General features: G+C 37.6%; 1 protein-coding gene across 13 annotated transcripts in view; it reads right to left on the bottom strand.

Moving 5' to 3' along the window:
• VPS13B (vacuolar protein sorting 13 homolog B) overlaps nucleotides 1-24,793 on the bottom strand; it is a 425,465-nt gene that overhangs the window by 21,405 nt on the left and 379,267 nt on the right. For all 13 annotated transcript variants that reach the window (XM_079302470.1, XM_079302474.1, XM_079302464.1 and 10 more), the window contains 13 exons: nucleotides 16,280-16,435; nucleotides 14,691-14,954; nucleotides 14,466-14,549; nucleotides 14,115-14,290; nucleotides 13,470-13,640; nucleotides 12,605-12,806; nucleotides 11,438-11,626; nucleotides 10,869-11,015; nucleotides 9,400-9,659; nucleotides 7,085-7,212; nucleotides 6,295-6,494; nucleotides 3,679-3,797; nucleotides 1,706-2,520 (listed from right to left, as the gene is read on the bottom strand). In XM_079302470.1, coding sequence (XP_079158596.1) covers nucleotides 1,706-2,520; nucleotides 3,679-3,797; nucleotides 6,295-6,494; nucleotides 7,085-7,212; nucleotides 9,400-9,659; nucleotides 10,869-11,015; nucleotides 11,438-11,626; nucleotides 12,605-12,806; nucleotides 13,470-13,640; nucleotides 14,115-14,290; nucleotides 14,466-14,549; nucleotides 14,691-14,954; nucleotides 16,280-16,435 — 2,911 coding nt within the window. The remainder of the gene's footprint in view (nucleotides 1-1,705; nucleotides 2,521-3,678; nucleotides 3,798-6,294; nucleotides 6,495-7,084; nucleotides 7,213-9,399; nucleotides 9,660-10,868; nucleotides 11,016-11,437; nucleotides 11,627-12,604; nucleotides 12,807-13,469; nucleotides 13,641-14,114; nucleotides 14,291-14,465; nucleotides 14,550-14,690; nucleotides 14,955-16,279; nucleotides 16,436-24,793) is intronic.

The raw sequence follows: 24,793 nt of genomic DNA, 5'->3' as shown, positions 1-24,793 counted from the left end.
TGGGGCATATCCTGCCCCCTCCCACAGGTCAGCAGTGGTCCTGCACACAGCTAAGGGCAAAAGAGTGCATATCCCTGAGCATAAGGTATGGCTGTATGGGAAGGCTGGCTGTGCAGGTGCTGCCATATGCATGGGACAGCAGTGAGCAGAAGGGGGTCAAACAACCCATATTCCAGATTAATGCAGTTAAAATGCATGGAGCATGAGGTCCTTTTCCATGAGAGACCAATTGTGCTAATAGTGAGAAAAAAACCTCAGGGTTTGCAGATCATATAAAGTTTTTTTCTTGAATTTTTCAATCCTTTTTTTACTTTGTTGACACAGTCCACTTTTTTGATAAGTGTCACAAAGTCTTCAACATATATCACTTTCTTTGCTAAAGCAAGCATTTTAATAATGGTGACACATTTCAAACATTACATTTTAGTTTTAGTGCTTTTAGTGGCAGTATATATGCACATGTAGTTTCCTGAAGACAAGTTCCACCAAAGCAAACTTCAATTCTCAATACTTAAATCTGCTTGATTTCAGAAACATCACTGATCCCAGAACAAGTGATGGGGGAGAAGCATTGACCCTGTGGACCATATCTGGTTACAGTTTCACTCTTAATTACCAAACAACCTTCTGTACTATGAGATTTAACTACAAAACAAATCTAAGCAAACCAAATTTGCAAGTTTTTCTTTTTTTCCAAGTAGAAAAAAGAAAAACCTGCAAATTTTGCAAGCATAATATTGCAAGAAAATAACAAACAGGTACATTGCTCTGGTGCCCAACTGTACATACTGCTGTCACAATCAGCATCTATAAATACATGAAATACACATGTACAGTTTTGGAAACTGAGCACCGAAGTCAGGTTGCAGTTATGCTTCCAGTCCAAATGGAAGCATTAGGATCTCAGAAAATCTGACTATTAGTATTGCAGGAAATAAATCCCACGTTTCAGTGTGGAGTATGTTACTTGTGTGTGACCATGGAGGAGCTTCCTTCTGTCTCAGGCACAAATTCTGTGCTGCATCAAGACACATCAGAGACCAGATTTCATTATTTCTACATTAGAATTTATGGATAACAAAATATACCTGGTAACTTAAAAAGACTAACTACTTGCTATAGATCCTATATGGGAAAAAGTTACTAACAGCAAACTTCATAGTTCTTGGATCAAAGGACAACAAACATCTGTGTGCCAGTTTAGATTGAAGGCTGTATGAAGAAAGACAGATTCCTAACCATAAACTGCAGCCAAAAGGAGTTTTAACAACAAAACAACATTCAGGTCTATAATTTACTTCTGAATGCAGAGCAACATGGTGAATAATTTGATTAAACACTGTTTTGAGCAGTTTATGTAAGGAATGTGGGCTGATTCTAACTAGTGCTATAATATAAAATGACAAAACCTAAACCAGCTAGAACACATTTTTATGCTGTGTTCAGGGTTTCAGGTGGCTAAAGCCTTCAGGTGGCTGGCTAATGTTTAGCACAACATTGCAAATCTTCACTGGTGTCAGCTCAGCTATTTTATTTCCCTTCTGCTGTATGACAGGACCTGAAAGGTGTCTGAAAGTATTGTTATCAAACAGTGTCTGAGGAGAACAAAAATTGCACGGCTAACATCTAGGCTACTCACCTTGAGCAACAGCCACAGAATCCTGGTAGCCAATGCAAATGTTGCTTGTTAAGGAAAAGTACTGACCTGCTCTGAACAGTGCTCCAGCAGCGTAGTGCATGGCCAAGGCATGGACAAGCTGCCTGGCTGTGGTGAAGATGGGTCCTCGCTCAAACACAGAGAAGGAGAGAGGGGTGTGATCTGAGGCTATATACAGTTTCAATGAAGCATGAATACTGACAAGGAGATTAACAGGTTGTATTTTTAATTTTCTTAGCTTCACTGGCTTGACTAAAGCTCTTGCATGCTCTCTCACTTGTTCAGGCACTATCAGGGTAGTATCTGAAGCACTCATGGATTTACAAGCAGTTTTGTTTTCTGGAAGATATGTATCAAACAAAGTCTTAATGTAGTAAACAAAGGTGTCTTCCACATACAGCCTGGCTGGTTTGAGCTCAAAGCTGAGGTCATTCACGTGAAACATGAAATTCTCTTCCTCAGAAAAAGCAATACAGAGTTTTATAAAGCAGTTTTCCTTATAGCTTTCCAAATCTTTGTTACAAACAATGAGATTGTTCATTCTTGACCACTGCGCGGTTTCGTTTTTCTCTTCTTGGCACAGCAGAACTGCAAAATGGAAATTGGATTTGCTGTACAACTGATTGTCCAGTTGCAAGTCTTCACAATACACTTGGAGACTATGAAACTGTGGGAGGCCTTCCACAGAGTCCTGCTGGAACTCCTGAGACAGGGAGCTGGTGGCTGGGGCCATGTGGAGGAAAACATTGTCTGCTGTGAGACGCAGGAGCTCAGATGACATTTTGTGGTTTGTAATATCATCAAATGCAGCAAGACTTAACTGACTGACGAACATTTTCAGGGACAGGGTCTGCTCCTGACTCCTAGACAGGAGAGAAAACAAGTTTTATTACTTCCTGTCTTTTTAGTTCACCTGGTATCTTGCCTGCTCGAAGAACTATCAAGAGAGACATTCTCTGTAATATGTGGGAAACTCATTGAGAAAATGATGCTAATGTTACTGGGGTTTGGCAGCCTTAGTCATTACAATGAGTACCACCCAGGAGATCTTCTAAGGAATGGGACAGTATACATCTATACCAGGGTTGTCTGTCTTTTTTATCAATCCACACATAGTTTGGACAGGAACATCTCCATCTACACAGTGATTCCCTATTACATTTGCTACAGAGACAGATATTAAAACACACCACAAACACAATTTTCTGAACATTCATATACAGCCTCAGATGTTTCACTGAAGTTTACTATTACAGATAATTATTCCACATCACATGCAGTGAGTGCCCTCCAATGAAGCCACTGCAGTATTTTTATACTGATGGCACTGAGGGCCTCCCCACTGCAACATAAACTGCCCCTTGCCAAGTTTAACTGCCAAATGGACTATTAGGTACTGCTGATGACCAGTTGCTTGGGGATTAATACTTAATTACAATGCAAACAAAAACAGTACAACAAATTCCACTCTAATTGTAACAGGATTGCTGGAGGCCAAGCATTCTGCAGCTTAGAAATAAGTAGTATTATAGCTGCACTTCAATGAAGCTGAGGACCAGATTGTGGTGTATTATGGAAGTGGGGAAGTCCTGTAAAGAAGGGTGTTATAATCAAGCACGATTAATTACTAACTGTAAGGCTATTTCTACAGCTCTTGCATATGAAATCTTTGGAAGCTTGTAAGATTACAGATGGCAGGACCTGGCTAAATACATTTTAAACTCATGAACACACTCAAAATTAATTATTATGGAAAATTTCTTTTTTTGAAATGAACAACTCAGGTTGTCTTTTTGTACCAGTTATCTAATGTCTACCCTAAAGTGACATGACTTTTGATGTTAGACTGTCCTTTTTAACTGTGATATACAAAGCCATATGGTCTGAACATATGCTGCAGAGCATGCAGCAGTATTAAACAAAACAAACACTTAAGCTGAAGTTTCTAAGTCAGTTAACACTTAGAGAGCTGACTGAGCTCTCAGCAATGCTTTTAATCATCTTTTATGTGCTTTATGTACCTGTTGAGGTTGATACCAGCAGATCCTGCTCTTCCTTCTGGGGCCAAGGTTATGACTATTGTTCCACAGCGATGGACGATGTCCACATAGACACAGCCAAAGCCAGTCAAGAACACAATCTAGAGGAGAGGGTTAAAAACACACGGAACGTAACTGAAATCACTATTTTTAATGTCATAAATTAAATCAATGCTATCAATGCTTTCTGGTTGAGATCTTTAACTCAAATCAGAATAGTATTGAAGAAAAAAAGTCAGATTTCAGCAATTCAGAAAATAACTGCTCTGATACTTAAAGTTTTTCAGTTATACAGGGAGATGAAATTTGCATCTCATCATTCAATTTCATAACTGAATATATTTTAATACAAAACTTCTCCAAGAAAAAGCAAAATGTGCTGGGGAGGGTGGAATTTATATGAAAGTAATAAATAGGAAATTTTAATATGTGATTTTGGATTAGGAAGAAAGACATTTTCCAGGAGTTCTAAGAAATCCCACTTTCTCCTCTAGAAACAAACGTTATGTTGCTCTGCCCTAGCTCAGAGGGCTGATGAATGGCTGACAGCATGATGTAAAACACATGAAGACTGAAAAGTAAGTAACATTTTGGATCCATGAAAACTTGCATTAACAACTCAAGGCTGAACACATTATTAAGCCATTTAAACAGGTTTGTCGGAACACCTTCACAGGCAAGGTGCCAGCACAAGGAAAAGGCAAAAATCTATTGGAAAGCATAAAACATCTAAAAAGGCAGGAAAAATGGGAATTTGACAATTTGTCTTGCTTGCAGGTGTAGAAACTTTCATTCTGGAAAGATGTCTTTAGGAATATCCTACTTAAAGAAGTTATGTGCTTTTGGAGTTAATTCAACAATATTTCCATGCAAGTTTTGTGTTTCTCCAGAATATAAAAGATTAAGATGTGTTAAAAGTTTGGAAAATTCACAGCAGTCCTTTTTAGAGGAAGCTGGCTTCTCTTTTCTTGCAATGTTACTATCAATACAATTGTTTACTAGATTGCAATGACAGAAGCTAGAATATAAAGGAATGCAAACTTGAGAAATAACAAAGACATTGGGCTAGTTCAGGTAAAAAAACCCGTTATTTGTCTTTAGACAAAATAAAGAATCTTTGCTGCTGTTAGGAAGTCACCAGAAGCAAAAACAATTAGAAGTTTAGTAGGATCAGCTCTTAAACTAATTCTTGTTAGGCTATTCATAATAAAAATAATTGTACAGATAATTAAATTTCATTAATCAAATTTCTTATTCTTCTGAAAGTTACATGTAAGAGAATTTCTAATTTTGACATGCCAGTTTTAATCCTTTGCTTGTCTGGAAGTGATTCACAATCCTACATGGAATTAGAGAAAAAAGAACATCTACAGAGCTCTCAAAACTCCAATTATCCTAAATAAACCTCCACTGATCTCGAGGATTGGTAATTTTTAATTCAAAATTCAAATTATTCTGATAATAAATAATTCAATATTCATTAAGGTATTAGTTTCAAGGAGTTTTAAATTTATTTTCTAATAGAAAAAGAAGTACCTATCTGTGACTACACAGAAGAAATACAAATTACCCAAGATCCTTCAAATCCCAGTTATTCACAACCTGAACTGAATTGTATGTGACACTACTAGTATTTTCCTTATTCACTTATATTCATAGTTTTCTAAGAGAAAGACAGAAATCCTGGGAAAATTTTCAACATGTACATCCCAAAACTTCAAAAACAGAAGGCTATACTTTTTTTGGAGAGCTGTTCAAGTAGACAATGATCCCCAAATGTTGTCTTAGCATCTAATTCCTTCTAGGAGCCAGATACTTATAAAGAACCCTGGTCTGGCATAACATTAATGACTGAAATTTGAAACCTTGCATTGCTTGACTGGCTTGCTGAATGGAACTGAACTACTTGCTATATAACATAACACTCAATAATCAAGAGCATTTTCTGATTTGTGCCCAGGGAAAACATCTGAAACTAGTATTTCTTTCAAAGAGCCAAGCAGTTTATGTTGATTCCATGTCAACTAATGACTTCAAAGATAGAAAAAATTCCCATCAAAAAGAATTACTCCAGTCAAGGAAGCTTTCATTTACCTCAAGACCCAGAGAAAAATAACAGAGGGAAAGAAAAGGGAGGGGTTGCTTTGTTTTAGAAAGACATGAGCAGCTTCTGTCTGTACAGACACAGAGGGAGAATGACCATGATGATTCCTACAAGATATAGTGATAAAAATCCCATAATAATTAAGTGACCAAATTTTCCTGGATCCTGTGGCATTCTTTGCTTACAGGGCCCACAAATTTTCAAGACTGATTTTTCCAGGCAACACCAGGCTGATTAAAAAGTGAAAAAAATCAATGTTATAAAGCCTCTACTTTCAATCTAGCTATTCCTAAAAAGAGACAGTAAAGAAGATAGTCTGTGTTCTAAAACTTCCACAGGAAGGGGATTAATTAGGCAGGAGAGTTCCCAGGAGTTAAATAAAACCCCTTAAACCAACAGAAAGGATACATTTATTGCAGAGGAACAATGCACTGTGCAGGCCAGAAAGACAACAATTTATGGTGTGAACTAGGGAGTAGTTTATAATGATTTACTTGTGTTCCTTGGTTGTTGATGTCCACAAAATCACTCCATTCATTTACTGTATCATCAGATGACACCACTTTCAGGAGAATACTGGGCAATAAATCTCTTGTTTTGCAATCTGGATAGCTGGAGATTTGATGGTAAAGTTCATGATGAACTGAACATTCCGCTGGAATCTTTTTACAGTAGACTTCAAACTTTGGTGTATCTGAAATTTTATAAAATATACAGGATCAGAGCTTTCTAAAACCTGTATGAAATCAAAACTCATCTATGCTTGCACAAATAAATTTTCTGTCTGAAATATTCCTAGTAAATAAAAACATTGCTTTTCTATTGGTTGGAATATTATATGTTTGAGTTTTTTCCTTTTCTCTTTCTATTTCATGAAGTTTTACAGAAATAATGTTCCACTGATTGTTACACTAACTTACTGTAACCAGACTTTTGACAATATATTTTGTGTTATGTTAGCAAATCTGAGGAAATATAAATGTTCCATGGGATTAAATTGATGTCAACAAACTCCCACTGCCAATTGATTTCCTCTAGCTGAGTCACCTTGACAGCTGGAACCAGGGAGACCCAAAAGCCCAGAGACAAATATTTAAGTTCACACTCCTGACCTCACAATTAGCTGCAACAGAGTCTCTCACTTTGAGACAGACCTTCATGAGAGCACCAAGTTCTTGCTATAACCAAAACACACACTGAACTCAGTTTTGGACAGGAGATACAGTAAAATAAGTTATACAACAACAGTGCACTGTTTCTAATTATTCTAATTATCATACCCACCTTTGAAATTCTCTTTCACAAGCAGTGGAATGGAGCACCTATTGTGGATAATGATACGAGGACTGGGATCTTCTGTAAGTGTTAGGTATGTCACACCAAGATGCTCTTGATAAGTCAGTGCTATTGCTCTAAAACAGAAGCAGATATATTGGATTATGCCTGTCTTGGGTGAAATCTTTACATGCTCTTATCCTGAACAAATAAAAATATTCAAAACTAGCATCTGTAAGGTTCTTTATGATCAACTTCCAAGTCCATAGATATTTATCTATATTTAGGCAAGAACACATCTTCACTTTAACAGAAAAATATGTGGATATAGCCTAAAAAACATGAGAGAAGAAATTGCTTCATGGAGAGTACTCATGAGTTAAATTGAACATGTGTGCCTACAAGATGAGAGCCCTAGCCAGCAGAGATTTATATTAAATTAAAAAGCATGAGATTGTAGGCCCAAATTTTCAACATAAATCTTTAAAATTTTCCAGGAGAATTTGAATGTGTACTTCTCTGGTACACATGAAAGACATTTGAACAAATGTGTAAATCTAACTGACTGCCCCCCTGGAATGATCCACAATGCTATTGCTCTTTTACATGTTAATGTTATGGATCACCACTACATCAGTCTTCAAAATGAGATTAAATGAATTTAGTTCTACTCATTAGCTATATAAAACATCTTCATGCATAAACATAAATTATTTTTTTTCTCTTGTGCAAATTGATTGGCTATTGCTAAAACCCTTAACCTCATGGTGATTTAAAAAAATCCAAAGTCTGAAAATCTGATTAAGAACATGAGATTCTCTATGTCTGTGGCAGAATGATAAGAAATGCTTCCCTTATTGTTTCCACTAAAATTTTTAAAATCTGAAGTCTGTGTGAGAATTTTTAGTATCCAAAACGACACCTCTTGGGCTGTGCAGAGGAACTGTATGAGGGTTGGAATAATATCAAGCACTTCAGGCGAGAGAAAGATCACATCTCTGGTAATACATACTGATGCAGCTTCTCTAATTTCAGCAGATTGTTTCTTGTTCCTACCAGTATAAGCATGAATAGATTCAGATATCAGGTTCAAGAAATGAAGCTGCTCATCTGACAAGTCACTGGACTGTTGTTTTTAACTAGCTGCTTCCATAAGTTTGTAAGTAGAATGCACAATTGCACAGTTCCAACTTTAAAACTTGAAATCTTTTCTTGCTGTACTCTCAAAATAGTTTAATCCCTTTTGTCTTTTCTTCTTTATCCTCTTATTATGTTTACAAAAATATGTCTACCTTTCATAAGCAAAACCTAAATTTTTGTATTACATTATTACACACTGTCTTTGAACGTTTAAATTGTTGTTCAATTAAAATAAAAAACACCTTAATTCCCCAATATAAGCTTTTCATGCTCTTATTTGCATGTGCAAAAAAACCCAGCAGGCCACACATTCTAAAAGTGTACAACTTGTACATATCATTAAACTATTTACAATAAAAGGACTGAAACCATCTGTTGGAGTCAGTGAGTTAGGGGTCTCTCTGAATTCTTCAGAGAAAAATCAGAATTTGAATCAGGGATTGAACAAGTTTTAGAGTGAGTTCTGATGCTTTTAATAAGTAAAAGGTTTCAAATGCCACAGTAGCAGAGTGTGTTCTACTGAAGGTTGAAACATACTGATATTTTCAGTGGAGGCTCCAGGACCACAGCTGTAGACAGAACTTAGACATAATAGAGCTGTAGTAAGAATATTGCTTACATTTCCTAGATAGAACATGATAGAGTGTATGCACAGCTCTATAGGTAACCTGGTGTGCTAAGAAACTAGAATTCTAATAGGTTAAGGAGTGGTGGTCTAAGTTTGCATCTTAGCTTGTTGGAAAAATCCTATACAACAGTTTGTATTGGGGAGAGTTGTTGCTTTTAGCCATTCGGCTTTTAGCCATTGGGGCTTTTAGCCATTCTGGCTTCTAGCCATTTGCTTATGGCTACAGCTTTTGCCATTGCTTGCCATTGCTTTTGCTATTGCCTTCTGAGACTGATGTGTTTTGTAATAAGATGTGCTTTGTAATAAATAACCTTTTTAACTATTAGCTGCTTTGCTTATTTAAGATAACCTGATGAAATAGGAGCTAAGAGCTCCGGAGTTCCGTGCCCTAGTGCACCTGGAGGTCAAAAGAACCCCACAACCATCAGTAGACAATTTTTAAATTGAAGTAAGACTCGCCGTGACATATGGGGGGCATGTGTTACTTTAGCCTTAGTCTCGTGTGGTTTCAGCCCAGCCGAGGCTTTCCCGCTGCTGGCGAGGCCATGCACAGTACCTGGTGCAGAGTCCGCTCTGGGCGCAGGTGGGCACGGCCACGCTCTGCCGCGCCAGCTCGGCGCTCACCACGGCCGGCAGGCTCCAGAGGCGGCGGCTGCCGGCGCTGAAGCTCAGCAGCACCCGCCGCTGTCCCGGCGGTGTCGCGGCCGCCGAGGGGCCGGGCTCGGGCGGCAGGTCCCAGCAGGGCACGGCGCCCAGCGCCCCGCCCGCCCCCGCCGCGCCCACGCCGAACACCGCGCCCTCGGCCGCGAGGAAATCCTGCCAACAAAACAGTGATGGTAGCACGGCGCGCTGGCTCCCGAAAGGAGCTTTGCTCATCTTGATTTTGCACAGAACGCTCCCAAGTAGCCGATGATCATAAGTAACTAAAGGTTGCAGCAGAGTGCATTGCATTAAAGGCTATTTGGCCAAATTCTGTCTTCAGGTATAGGTTTGCAGCACAGCTATCTGAGGGTGCTGAGCAGCTGGGTCTAGTGGAAGATGTCTCTGCCCATGCTGAAGGGTTTGGAACCAGATGATCTTTAAGATCTCTTTCAACTCAAGCCTTTCTGTGACACTCTGATCCTGTGATCTACAGTCGGCTCTCAGCAGCACAACACAGCTCTACCAAAATCAACTTACATTCCTGCAACACAACTGTGTGAACAAAATCCATTCAGAGTTACAAAAAACTAAGAATGGATTTTAGCCTCAACATTCTCCCAATTCCCCATCCCATAAGACTGCCACAAAGTGTGTGATGCACAACTGTATATACTGATATGAAGAAAACTAAAGAAGGAAAACAATAGAGAAACAGGAACTTTAAGAATCTGCCAGCTCTTCTAGTAAGTTTGACCCTGAGAATTCTTTCCACATATTTTACTATAAACGTAATCTTCAGTATATATATAAATGGTTGATTAAAATATATTGACCATGCATACATTTTGGTTCCTGCAAGCTAGTCCTTAAACATTCTGTGAGATTATTAGAAAACTGATATTCACAATTTGATGCAGTTTATGAAATACATAAACTTTGGGCACATCTCTAGTTCTGCAGCTTTGCTCAGATAACTGGAATCTTCCCAAAAGGATAACAAAAAGTTTTCAGCCTGCCAGGCCAATATACCTCTTTTACACGCAAACTCAGTAAAAATTCTGAGAACGTTTTCAACAGCTACTACGGATTACACTGCCTATTTTACAGAAATGGCCATTAGTGCCTGAACAGATGGAGAACAGGCAGAACTAATTCTGCAATGTGCAAGAATTTGCTGCTTGCACAGATTTCTGAACACAGTTAATTACTGGAGTTGAATTTACCCAGGATTCAGTATTCTAAATGACATAAATTACTTTATGATTATCGTCTAAATGTTTCTGTTCCAAGCTCTGCTATATGCAGCTCACCTAAATACAGATACAGAAGTAAACAACCATTTTCCACAGATGACAAATAAAAACAGTATCTACAATGCTTTACCTCTTCTCCTGAGTGGGGTTTGGAAATAAAAAGCTGTGGCCTGTAATAGATTTGATATGATGTATCATTGATTATTGTTGTCTTATCTTCTATCTGCAGAATTTGTATACCTTGTCGAACCATGGAAGAAATGCAGAATTCACACAACTGTAAGAAAATTAAAATTGTGATGAAGTCACACAAAACCACAAAAGGTAGTGAAATGTAACAATAGAACTGCTGTTTTCTTTCTAATCAAAGAAATCCTCTCTATATTCATGTACTTCGTAACTGGAGCCACATCACGTACTTTTGAAGTTGCATCTGTCAATGTTATCCAAACATAATTGAGAATTCATTAATTCTTTTTCCAGGAGATATTGTATTATCTTTATGGGTTGCACAGTATGTTTTTGGCAATCTAATTCTTTAAATTATATTTCACACATTGTTTATACTCTCTTTATGTTGGACATATATTAACATAATTAGGGAGAAGCTTTCACACTGCATACATTTGATTGTTTTATCTGCTATATGACTTTGTTTTTACATGATAAAGTTACAAATCATTATAATTTTCTTCTAACCTTTTGATGACCTGGAAAAGCACCAAGTTTAATTTCAGCTTCAACAAAACCTTCTTCATCCAATGTTACTACTTCCCCATTATCGGCATCCTTCCATTTTGGGGAGGTCACATTATGAACCAATTTAATTGCCACTGATTTGTGCACAGTATTAGTGTTTGCCCAGTATATTCCAACTTGAAAAGCTTCCTGCAAGTGAAAAAATTAGTGATCATCAGTTGTTCACAATTTGATACATTTCTACTAAACTTCTAAATGCAGTTTCCAGTAGGCAGTGAATATAATTTTCTGACTTTCTCCTTCTGATTCTTTCTAATTGGCACAAGGATAGATGAAACCACAAGGTGGACAAGGAACTGATCCTCACAGGGGATCAAGGCTGTAGTCTATACTGAGATGTGTTACTAGGCAGACCTTTTGTTTATTAACATGGGGGAAAAAACATGACAGAATAAACAGGAAGTATCAGATTTCTCAACCAGAATTAACAAGTGTTGAATCACTTAATTATTTCAAAACTAAAGAATATCTGAGTTATAATAAAAAGAATGTGCATGGCCAAGATATGCAGGAAGATCTGTTACAACGAATTAAAGAAGCCAGGTATTCTAAAAAAAAAAAATTTCCTCTATTGTAATTCATTCTGTGTCATTATCAGCTTTTCTTGGTAACATTAAAAGCTATGGAGTAACATAAAATAAAGAGCTCTCAAACCAAACATTCCTTTCAGGCTGTCAACGTTGCTACTCTGGTCAACAATTTCCCAAGTGACATGTTGGCACAGCAGAGGCCAAAGTCTTTACTTGGCCTTTATAGCAATTTTTGTGGGCTGCTACCTTACACCCATGTTGAAAATTTTTGGCTAAACTGAGAGGAAGGGGAGAAGGCTGTTGATGGAATGAAGGCCTTCTTCCTACAGTGTCTTGCAGACAATTTTGAACTATGCATCTTTAGGATGTTGTTTTTCAAACATTGCTACCAAAGTTGTGCTACCCACTGGGTGACTCAGTCAGTGTGGTGAATTCCTATTGTTATTGCTAGTCCTCATCATATGACTAACAGACAGACACAGTGACTGGAAAGTGGGAGTCATCTGGAGTAATAACCATTCTTCTGGAACAGTGTGTTTAGCAGAACTGTGCCTGCTGAGGTGAATGGCAAAGTTACCTCGAAGTTGGGAGGTACAATTACTTTCCCACTAGGTACTTGAAGAAGAATCTTCTCTCCTTCAAACAGCCAGAGGTCCCACTTGGACTGATTGATAAGCAATGCCCAGGGCAGGAGTTCAATCAGCAGAGTTTTAACACAGGGTTTCCACACTGACAGCTTTACCCGCATTGGACTATCCCATTGGGAGAGCTGTTCATTGCTGTCAAAAATAAATAAGCAAAAACATAAAGTCAAAGGAATAATGAATTCAAGATTGCTAAGGTGTCATTTTCAGAAATTTACAAGGCTTTTCTGGTTGTGAAATAGAAAAACAACTCTTCTTACCTTATCATTCTGGAGCACACTGAGGTGCTGTCGGAAAGATCTAGATAGGTGTAGGCTACAAAGGCATATTTTCAACTCCACAAGCTCAACCTATTTTTAGTCAATTAATAAATGCCTCAACAGAGTTACCACTGTACTTCAGAGCTAAATCTGTGACTTTTGTAGTTGTCAAATTACATTTCCTTTTTGTTTCCCCAAAACTACTTCTACAGCAACTCCCTGTTTCTCTACTGAAACAAACAGCAGCTGAATAAACAACAGCCTCTAGAGCTGCAGTAAAGAAAGTGCATTCACAAAAAAATGGTTCCATTAAAAAAAAAATCCATACTGATGCAATCTTCTCAGTGAAAACAAAGCAGCCCGGGGGCTAACCTAATTTTTTTTCCCCACCTGCCACAGATTCTACAGTTTACATGCAGGAATTATGTAATTGCTGAAAATATATTCAATGTTCATCACAAATAGTCTTCCAGAATGTGATTTCTGTTTATTTGGAAAGCAATGCAACAATCATGAAGAAGGTTTATCAAGGAATTACCTGTCTGAATCCTTCCTATTATAAGGCCATGCAGGCTGGGGAGGACCAGCAGTGCCATAGAACTCAGAGAGCACTTGGCTGACGTTGCCACCAGGATGGGATTTAGTCTCTATCTGTTTAATCAGAGTAGTTGAGATAGGGACTGCACACTCTGATGGATCATCTTCTTCCCTGCCATTGAAAACAGGCTCAGTCACTTGCACAACAAGATCAAGCATCAGCATTAACATTTTATCTAATGAGGCTTCCCAAGTGTACTCTGCAGCAAGAACACTCTCATGGTAATCGTGGATGAATGAATGAAATTATGATGTCCAAGCTCCTGAGAATTTACTGACATGCATGGATCTGTTATCACCCTAAAAACTCTTTAGTATTCTCAAAAAACATTTCAAGATAATTCAGGAATTCATTTTTGAAAACACAAGAATATGGACTGCTTAATTAAACAAATGCCACTATGCTTAGGACAGTTATACCAAATTTAATATTTCCTCTGATACAATTTCAGCTACATATGCTTGTTCTGTCATATCCCCTCTGGGCATGGGACACTTTTGGAAAAAATGCAGAAGAAGTTGAAGTGTAAATTATTCTTTCTTTTCCATACAAATAAACCATTTCCAAGGAAAATGAGTATTTTACCTGGCTTGAAAAGTCAGGTGGTGTGTAAGATCAGGTTCTATATTTTGCAGTGCTTTCTCTTGTCCTTTCCCTGGAATCACTTGCATTTCATTCAGTCCCAGGCTTCTTTTCTCTATATGTATGATAATAGGATCTGGAAGATGGCTCCTTACAATGAAAAGAGGGCTGAAAACAATCTAGAAAAATAAAAAATACACGAATTTGAAGCCAATTTTACTTCAGTATTACAACTGTTAAAACAAACTACTGATAAATCTTTACATTGCATCATTCTGACCTTAATTTATTAGATTTATTAAATGATATATAAGGCATAAACATTTAGATTTCAGAGACATTAAATATACTTACTAATCGCTGTTGCACATGCGAATTGGGTTCTAAAGTCAAAATTGTGCACCACACATATGTAATTGAACTCTTTGAAGATGGTACCTGTTTGTAGAAAGATCAGCATTACACTATTTCAGGATGGTAACATTCACTATTTCATTATATCAGAGATCTCAATGCAAGGTACTCAGTTCTCTCAGACATTTTTAAGGCTTTATTCCATATACCCATTTCTAGTCATACCTGAATGACAGTGCTGTGTTCTGTGTGTGTAGAAATTAGACATACATCTTGGGACCAGTCTTCATCTCCTGTAGATTTCACGCTCAACTCAGTGAGCTCATTGTTTTCAAGGATGTATGAAGGCAATTTCTGCTTGGCTGCAAGGCAGTTTATGTGTTCTTTAACAACAGCCTGTCCATCTTGACTAATGTAATGCTGAACCACTTTCAGTTCAATACTTTCTGAAAGGTAACTACAGACTGTCTGTCTTCCACAGATTAGGATCTAAAACACATAAAAAATACAGCTCTTATGTAAACAATTGTGAAAAAAAGGTCAAAATTGAATTAGAGAGTGAAAACCTGTAGAAGAATAATCTCCCTGCTTTAGGTTTTCCCAAGCACTGCTCAAGGCAGTGACTGGTAAAATGTTATTTTTATTAGCTGAATGTATGTGCAATTTCATAAAAAACTAGGCATTAAAATGCTTGGAATATTGCTAAGGCAGTATCCATGCTTGAAAGAAACACATAACATATCCACTTTCCTTCCCACTGAACTCAGAGTACTGCCCATGGCTGACAGTCCTGGTTTGGATTTTAAGAGTTCTGTGGCGGTCACTGAATGTTGAGACATTTCTGAGCAGTCACAGGGATGTACTTCAGAAAGGTTTCTACTGATGCCTCACATTCTCATCACAAGCCAGTGATCCAGACCTTTCAGCATATGTCTGCTGTTTTAAAGCCTATAATTTCATTAAATGACTGTAACATGTTTCTGTATTTAAGTGCACCCACCCAGAAAACGACCAAATTAGACTTGGCGTTGTTGCTGTCCATCATGCATTAATTGTTTATTGCAGAGATGTATCTGACTTTCTCCAAGCTATACCAGGGAACACCATTTCACGTGCATCCCTGCATTTCTTTTCTCATGAATGAGGGCACACAACACAGCTACAGCCCACCATGTGAAATCTCAGCAGGGCTTTCAGTGACACCAGGCACTGCTCCTGTCTGGTCAGCTGTGCTGCTGTTGTGCAGAACATGTGGCAGAACATGTTCTGCCATATCCATGAGCTGAGTATGTGCTGTCCACCACATGCTCTGGCTTCTGCCAGCGGAGGCAGAAGGGCTGCAGTGTTATTACACATCTCTTTACAAAGATAGTAAAGGGAAAGTTATTGCTCAGCAGCTCATTTTCAAATGTTAACTTGGTAATTCTTTCACTTTAAAAAATATGCAGGCCTGAATTATTACCCAGAGTATGTTATGAACAGTTTATTAAAAAAAATTAAGAGAAAAATCTGTTTCTCAAGAACTTAAGACATGCAGGAGATTGTGTAACTTAGCAGTGTCAGAACTTAGGAACCATGCAAAGGGATGTTTACTGGAGCACATTAAATACATGTTGGTAACTGAGCTTTTAAATGCTAAGATCTACACCAAAGTGAAGAAAAAAGTAAAAATTCCCCAAAATAACCCCAAAAGACTTCTTATACTTGTTTTTTGCAGATCCCAGTAGGAGAGAATAAATAATGAAGTGACTAATTCATGAATAGGCAACAGTTGAAATTACTCATGTTTTTTCCTAACTGGATCAAATCCTTACTTGCTTCTGCACTCCACTGAGCTGCTGAACCTTGATAATAAGCGATGCTGTCCGGCCCTTGTACTGAATGGTGCGAATAAAGGTCCCTGTATTGTCCACACTGAATGGCTCAGACCACCGCCAGTTTCCCCAGCCTTCAATACAGATGTGCAACAGCTGGAAGGAAAGAAATTACTACTTCAATACATTGAAAAAAAATGTGCCTTGCAGTAGGAAATAAATTCCCATGACAGAGAAATATCCTTGGTTTGAAATCTCAGCAATGCTAAGCACACCAGTTGTCTGAATGATGCATTCAGTCTGTAATTCTGTGATTTCAGACACAATCAGAAGAAGCAACAATACCATAAAATGGCTCTGAATCATGCATTTCTATAAATTACCTGCTTTAACAGTATATTTAACATCCAGGCACACAACTGTTTACAAAAAAAGGACAAGTAGACTAAAGAGCATAAAACAGGAAACGAGATTTTCTTCACTGCCTTTGAAATTGTTCTAGAAGCCCATTCTATTACCAGCAAGGTGATACAGAACACAGGTCCATGCCACATTTTTTGCCTTCAGAATAAGGCAGAAAATTATAAATACCCTTCCATTCGAAAATAAAGAAGGACTTGTATAGCTTGCATATAAGTCTGTTAAATGCAGAATGTGGTGTATGGCTGAGAGATGGGAAACATTTCATTTCTTACACAAATGTGGTGGTAACTTCAAGCTTGACTGCATGAGAAGAAATTTAACTGCGTAATTATACCCCCTATGTGATTTATTCCGGAAAAGGAGTGGCTTTTTTCCAGTTTAACTTAAATCACTTCCAGAGCAATATAGTCTTTCATCATTTGAAGAGCCTTTCATCCATTTACCCACCATAGGCACTTACCTCTGTCCCATGGAGATTCTTTAAGCCAGAGTAGTGAAAATTGGTACTGTTCCATGTAGGTCAATGAAGTTACATAAATTTACACCAGCTGAAGATCTGGCTATTTAGCTCTCTATAGATCCTTTGTGGCTGTGCAAACTTAAGGATGTGAGTTATATATAAGGGATCAAAGCAACAGGCATTCTGGGTAAAATTTATTCTTTGCAGAGGGCCAGCACAGAGCCTAAGCATCACTTAAGTTCTTTAAAACAGTCATATGAAGGCCTTGTGGGAGTCCTCTCTTGAGGGTTGAATTTCACTCTGATTTTGGACATCTGTCATTAATTAATTTAAGTAATTGAGAACAGGATCAGGCCCAAAGACTGATTATTTACACTAGCAAAAAGTGAAACTTGTAAATACTGTGCTCTTCCATGATTTGTTTCCAGAAAGAGATAATGTTCACCATGGGTCTGGTCAGTTGGCCTTAGTGAAGGGTTGGATGTTGGGGTTTCCTTCATTGTTTTAAGAAACAACCACAGCAATAACTTTCAAAGATATTACAGCTCAGTAGCCTGTTTGCAATTTGTGGTATCCTCAGCACAAGTTACACACAGAACAATAACATCCATTCAGTGGGTGGCTTTTGAATTTGCAAGAGTGATGACTGTTGCACTCAGATTCAAACGAGTTTAATGCTGGAAGCACAAAGGCTGATACGTGCCCCTGTGTGCAAGGACAGGCATCTGCATGGGCACAGCTTCACAGTCAAGGTTATGTTGAGGGAGGCTGCACACTAGGATAGCCAAACTCATAAACAAACATGTCACTTTGATTCTGAAGTATTATTACAGAAAAGGAAAAAGAAAACGACAAAAAAAAATCCAATTTCAGTGGCTGGAATCTGTTCAGCTTCTTACAGAGGCAGCTGGGAATAAATCTCATCACATATGAAAATTAGGAGAAACAAGAAAACTGTTTACTTTGGAGAGAATGGTAGCTGGAAATGACAGCCAAATAATGAGAAAAGGTACTTAAGTGGCCAGCCTCAGCTAGCAGGCCCACAAAATGCTGTGTGCTCCAAAGATAGATGTCATGTAAATGCCTTAACTGACGATTAGTAATTACATGTAGCTACAACATTAGGATGTCTCCCACCCTGTACAAACAGCTTTGCTCACAAGTTGAATGTTCCCAAGGAACATGCTGTCAGCTTTCCCTGAGCAGTCATTAGCTCCCAAATGCTGTCTTACTAATGTTCTTCTAGTGATTAGTCTGCATTTAACTTCAAGGTTCAGAAAGAAAAATAAAGAAGAGCTATTGTCCTACATTGGCATTTTCTTATTTTACAAAGATACAATTTGCATACTGATAAACACGTAGGGCATGCATTTGTAATTTACTTTAAAGATATCCAATATATTTGTATTAATGATCTAACAGTATAAAAATTGAGTGCTGTACAAGTTTACTTTTGAGCCAAGAAACTGTATTCCATGAAAACAAAAAAGGATCTCTGGAAGATTAAGTTATTTAAATGTGAGATTTCTGGAAAAGATGGCTATAAATAGTCAGCAAATGACACTAAGTGATGCAGAGATATACTGCAGGAAATAAAAATGGCAGTGATTTTAGAGAACTAAGAAATGAGCATTATTCTAGCAGAAAACAGATTTACAGATTCACAGAATTTTCTAAATTGGAAGGGACTCACAAGGATCATCAAGTCCAGCTCCTATGTGAATGGCCCATACAAGGATTGAACCCAGAACTGTGGTATTATTTGCACCTTGCTCTGACCAAACAGATATCAAAGTGACCTGATACTAAAGATTTGCAATATTTTCTGTCAACTCTCTTTCATTTATCAATCTTTATGCTAATTCTAAGAATTTATTAGACACTGTTCAAAAAAGTTCAACAATTACAGCTAGGTATGGGACATATACTAGGAGAAAAGAGAAGTCATTGCATTAAGGTACAACAATTGAACTTCAAAGCACTCTAAGGAAAACAATCCAGTGATAAGCAAAAATTTGTAGCTTAGAGAGAAATTAAACAGACTATCTATTGTATATGTGAAGATAGGCACTCATTCATGTAAATATTTGATTTCTGCATTTTCTGTCAGGGAAATATACTGGCAGATAACTCAGAGAGATTTGTTTTGACTAGTCTTGACTGGGGTTTGGATGTGTAATTCTTAGCCATTTTGGATTTATATTTTGAGAGGAACAGAAATTACTTCAAGGGAGGCAGATTAAGATGAAGCTGCTCTTACTGGAGCAAATGGCCAGGAAATCTTTAAAATAAAGAATATCTTTATCATGTGTCTTCACAGAATGTTTCTATGTGCTCCTCCAAATTTACTTAGGTTTTCAGCTAGATGTGTGAGTGAAGGACATGATCTGAGTAAATAAAGCTGTGTGTCATATGACAAAGCATGAGGACTAAAATGGGGGATTAAAAGTGAGTCTAAGAATTTAGCCTGTCCAGAAAAGGCATCGATTTCCAGCTGTATAAGTAATTTAAAACTTTAGCCTTCAAAAATGCTTAGTGATACAAATTTGATTTCTACTTTGCTTGCAGATTCACCAGGTTTAACTTGGTTTCACCAAGGTTCTTTACACCGCATTTGTTTTCTGAGTGAAAGTAGTAAATGTTTTTTTGGGGGCAACAAGGGTAATTGCTATGAGCTCAGAGAGTTTGGGAAGAATTGAGTGAGGACTTAGTTAATGGTGTGAGAGCAGTTGTTATTTTAAAATATAGAAGATAGTAAAATAAAAGCTGTGATAATGCAGCAACATGGAGGAAATGTAGCTCTGCAGCTGAATTCTAAGACTCAAAGCTAAAGAAATTTTTAATTGAAAAATTAAGGGAGAATCTTGATTTGTATTTTTTACTGTGTTTTCATAATACAAGGTGGCTCTTGACTAGGATTAGGATTTACAATTAAAACCAACTAGCATTCGGAAAAACAGTGAATGAAATATTCATTCTGCACATAATCAGCTGCAGTTGCCACCAAACCAGCTTGAACTTCACTTTGGCTTCATTATCTGGTGTGACCTGGGAGATCTGGCCAGTTCTACGCCATCAGCCCTTGTAGCACAGAAAGCCAGCACAGAGCATGGAAAAAGGCAATTTCCATCACCCCCATGCTGGCCAGTAGAAAAAAGGTCACACTTAGCAGACAAACTCTGACCCTTGGGGCTCCTGGTGATGTTGTGAACCTCAACATTACCTGCAAAGCAGACCTGAACCTCACAGGTACAAACTCACCCTACACACTGCAGAAGAGTGTTTTGGTTAAGGAACAGTAACCAAATTATGAGTGTTCATGGATAATATTAATCTTTATCTGCCCCAGATATTATCTAGAAATTCAATTACATGTTATATAGTATAAGTATTGATTTAGAATGCAGGACCCCCCCAATAAAAGCAATAGTACTCTTCTCACTATGTGAAAAGTATAAAATAACATACAACTGGTTTTTTTTTGCCTGATGATGTTCTCTGACGACCTGGGGAGGATTATGTAAAGTACAAGAGATTGTTCAGAGAACCTGTAACAATAAATAGTAAAATGGGAAAATACCCTAATAACAACTGATATATGCTACAGTTTCTAAATTTGAACCCACAGAGTACTGCATATAATTTTACACATTGTATAACCCAATACCTGAAAGAACTGCAACTTGGAAGTAAATAACAATGAACTGTGATCCTGCAGCAACGTGAATCTTCAGTCAAAAATACGGTTTCAGTCTTTTTTTTGGTAGAAGAATGAGAAGGAAGTTCTTAAATAGAAAATTCATTGCCTGTAAAACCACATTAGGCTTAAAAAGTAAGTTTAGAAAATATAGAATTTGTGTTCACAGACACTATTTTAACTGTGTTCCAGTGAAAGTATTAATAATGTACTAACCACTACTAATATCTACTAAAGACCTTGTATGATCAGAAAAATGATAGATATATTTTCCCTCAAATTCTATATAAGCAGCAATAAAATGACTGTGTTTCAGCCATATTTACTTACTTAGAGAAGAAATAAATATATTTTATTTATAACCATGTTCTCATTGAAGTCATTGCTCAGTTCAACACAGGAACTGATTTTTATCCATTCTATCAGCTGTTTCAAGTTAAAGATTATGAAAAGTGAAAATGGGTAACTGTAACCCTGGAAGGAGACTGCAGAAAGGTTTGCTACTTCTAAAAACTTCTACTATGGAACATTATGTTTTACATAGAAAGCACACAAAAAAACTTAAATCCATCACTTGTGCTTCCTCAGAGGACTCTGCTGAAGTTTGAGTGTGGGGAAAACAACTAGTAATAACTAGCACGTTATAGATGATTTCTGCTGTCTGTTCATAATCAAACAATCTCTGCAGAATACATTCAGGGGACTCTCACATGGATTTCTGGATTTTACATTTGCTGTGATCCCTAGTGGGACCATCCAATTGCCTACTGTCTTGCAAGACAGAATTCCTTAACTCTGAGTAAATTCCTAGGAAGATCTGATCTCTTCTAACTTCAGAGCTTCACCCTATGTATCATATGCTCCAGTTCATCTAAAAAACACAGCTGCCTTGGAGACAAACATGACTTTTGATGTAACTGGGGCCCATCCCACAAAACAATGTGAAGATCAAGATAAGGAGTGCAGACTGGATCCAATAATAACGTAGGAGCCAGTGTTGTCTGTAGAGCACTGGAATGATGTATCTTCTCTTCCCTTTTAATGATATCTAACAGACCTCCAACTTTCATTAAAATTTGCAAGAGGAACTCACAAAATCTGGCAGCTTTAGATAGAAATGCTTTAAGCCTCAAATCCATCAGTTTTGGACCTACCCCAACTCGGAAAGGGACTGTATAGCTGGGGGTGCCTTATCCCCAAGGGGGGCCAAAACCTCATGAAATCTGAGGAAAATGTGGGGGATGGATGGCATAGAAGAGTGAGCATCAGACCTCAGACTTATTACTGAAATATTAGCCAAACTAGCGAGACTTGCAGGAATGAGAGTGAAAGTTAAAAGGGAAAGGTTAGGTTCCCTGAAATGTAAAGGATCCGGGCAGGGAAAGAATGAAGGAAGCAAGGAGCTTTAAGTTAAGCCAAACAGTTGGAGGGACACCATCAAGAGCTGATAAATCCAAATCCTTGGTGTGCTCTAGTTGTTTCCGTAGCACAAAAAAGTTGAATTTTTAAAAATTTTAGCCTATAGTTTCATTAATAATGAAATTAGTTCTAAATGTAAATAAAGCATTATAAAACTATGTGCTAAAATAAATAATTTAGGTGTACATATATTTAATTGTGTTAAATAATTTTAATGGGCAATTACTGCATCTCTATGCTTAATTAGCAAAAGAAAAATGGAGAATTTTATTGATGTGAATGTAAAAGAAATACAATCCTTTTAAAACTATTTATTTTCATTTAACTGAACTGCCTTGCCATACTAAAAAAACATTTTGCAGAGGTTAAATAAAGTATTTCATGGCAACCGCTGCTTCTTAGTGCCTGTGTAACAAGAAACATGAGCCAGCCAAAGTTGTGCAAGTTGGTTTTCTTTCCCAGTAAGAGAATGTGGTATCTAAGACCTTGTCCTAACTCATTTTATCCCCAAGAGTAAGTCAAGTAAGTCAAGTATGAACTAATGCCTGGAGGGAAGTCCCTGACTCCAGAAGTATGGATTATTTCACATTTATCTTACAATCTGCTCTCAGAGTTCTTAAAATTCACTAACTTGGCAAGTCAGGAATTATCATGAGAAATGAAATAATTTCATAACTATGAAGTCATTCTAGCATTCCATGAATATGACACTCAGAGGGTTTGTCCTTGCTTGGGCATTATTCTGACCTTTGGATAACAAGCTGCTAGATAGTTTTGCATGGAAACAATTAGAAAAGTGCCATAGTATAACAGGGACAACCTGATGTCTTGATTGAGCCATTGTTTTCATTTCAAGGATTTGTATTAATCATTAAAAAAATGTAGACGACAACATTTGTAATAATGTTTAAGCAAACTTATTTTGTATGATTTAAAATGACAAAGGCTAATGAACTGCCATTCTGAATGTTGTATTTACAATGACTCCTATTGGCAATAACCAAATGAATATGCTTATAGGGGAATGCCAAGGTTCTCTCTTTATAAGACTTTCGTAAAGAAAATTTCCTTCTATATCACCTGTGTATAGAAAGCCAGTGCTTTTATATAGTTCAGTGAAATTACCTCAGTGCTGTTTTTTACTCTCGCAATTTCCCAGCAAGACATGGCTGTTTAAAAATGTTAAAGAGAGCAAAAATCATATTGAAATTATTCCAAAGGTTGGGACAAGGGAAGTATAACCTCCCTACTAGAAGAGCCTGCTGGCCAGCAGCATGGCTGAGTCAGGAGTCAGCTGTTAGCTTTGCTACTCCTGGGACATGGGAATCCGTCCTGACACTCCTGACTTTTTATCAGCCCAGTTCTTCAGTGAATCTAAATCTGATCAGAGCAAAACAGAATGGGGAAACCCTTTGACATCACCAACTGTTAGATGAAGAATGAATATCTGAAAAATGAATCTGAAGCTCCTACGGTCACCTCACCTACTCCCTTATGTCAGATTTGGTTTTCTGACGGAGTTTTCCATCTTTCACCCTGCACTTTTGTTTTCCATTTAATAAGAGATTTACATAGCAGACATGAAAACTGAATCTTTTGCACTGCTAAAGTCTGTGACTGAAAGCACAGTTTAAGTTTTCCAGGTGTTAGATGTCTAATGCCATATACTCTGATAGTGGATTTTAGCAGTTCAGTTGCAACTAAGAGAAAGTATTGGTAAGGAGCTGTCATTTTCACTCTTCAACTTTTCACTTGCTTGAGATAATCTTAATTTTTAACACTCTTTCCAGTTTGCACCATTACTGAATATAATCAGAACTACACCTTTAGTAGATCTATCTAAAATAAGGATTCTCACAACTGTGTAATTTTATGTAAGTAACCAGAAAATGGATGCAATAAATTTTTAAGAGGAAAGTCTTACGAAAAAAAGTTCTGAGTTTATTTACATGGCTTTAAATATTTCCTTCTTCTTCCTTGTATTTATGAAAAGGCTTAAATGTAATTTTGGGTGGTTGCTACAGATGCAAGTGATAATTGGTTATGAAATATAGGTTACACTTAGCTTTCTTTCTCCCTCACACAACCAAAGGGAATTACAACATCTGTAATCCTATGTCACCCGATGAGTGGGGATCCTGTCTCACACTCTGGCAGTGCCCAGCTGCACAGGCACAGGCACAGTCACAGTCACCACTTGGTTTGCTCACCTGTGGGATGGGGCAGCACAGGCATTTTGTGTGTATGAGAAAACATGTTTTTTTTTTAAAACATGGCAAGGGACATACAGTACTCCAGGCTCAAAGTCTCCAAAGGCCTCTCCCTGCCACTTTTACACCAGCACACATTTTTTATTACAGCTCCTCTGTTGCTGGGCTAAGATGGTCCTTTATTAGCTTGGCTTCCTCTTAACTTACGCCCTGACTTCAATGTCAACTGCAATTGTTTACTCTGGCAGATTTTGCTCTGCACTGATTACCACATTCATGTAAAATTCAGTAGTTCTGCATATCCA

The sequence above is a fragment of the Erithacus rubecula genome (assembly GCF_903797595.1).
Source record: "Erithacus rubecula genome assembly, chromosome: 3".
NCBI lineage: Eukaryota > Metazoa > Chordata > Aves > Passeriformes > Muscicapidae > Erithacus > Erithacus rubecula.
This window is presented reverse-complemented; position numbering and strand designations above follow the sequence as displayed.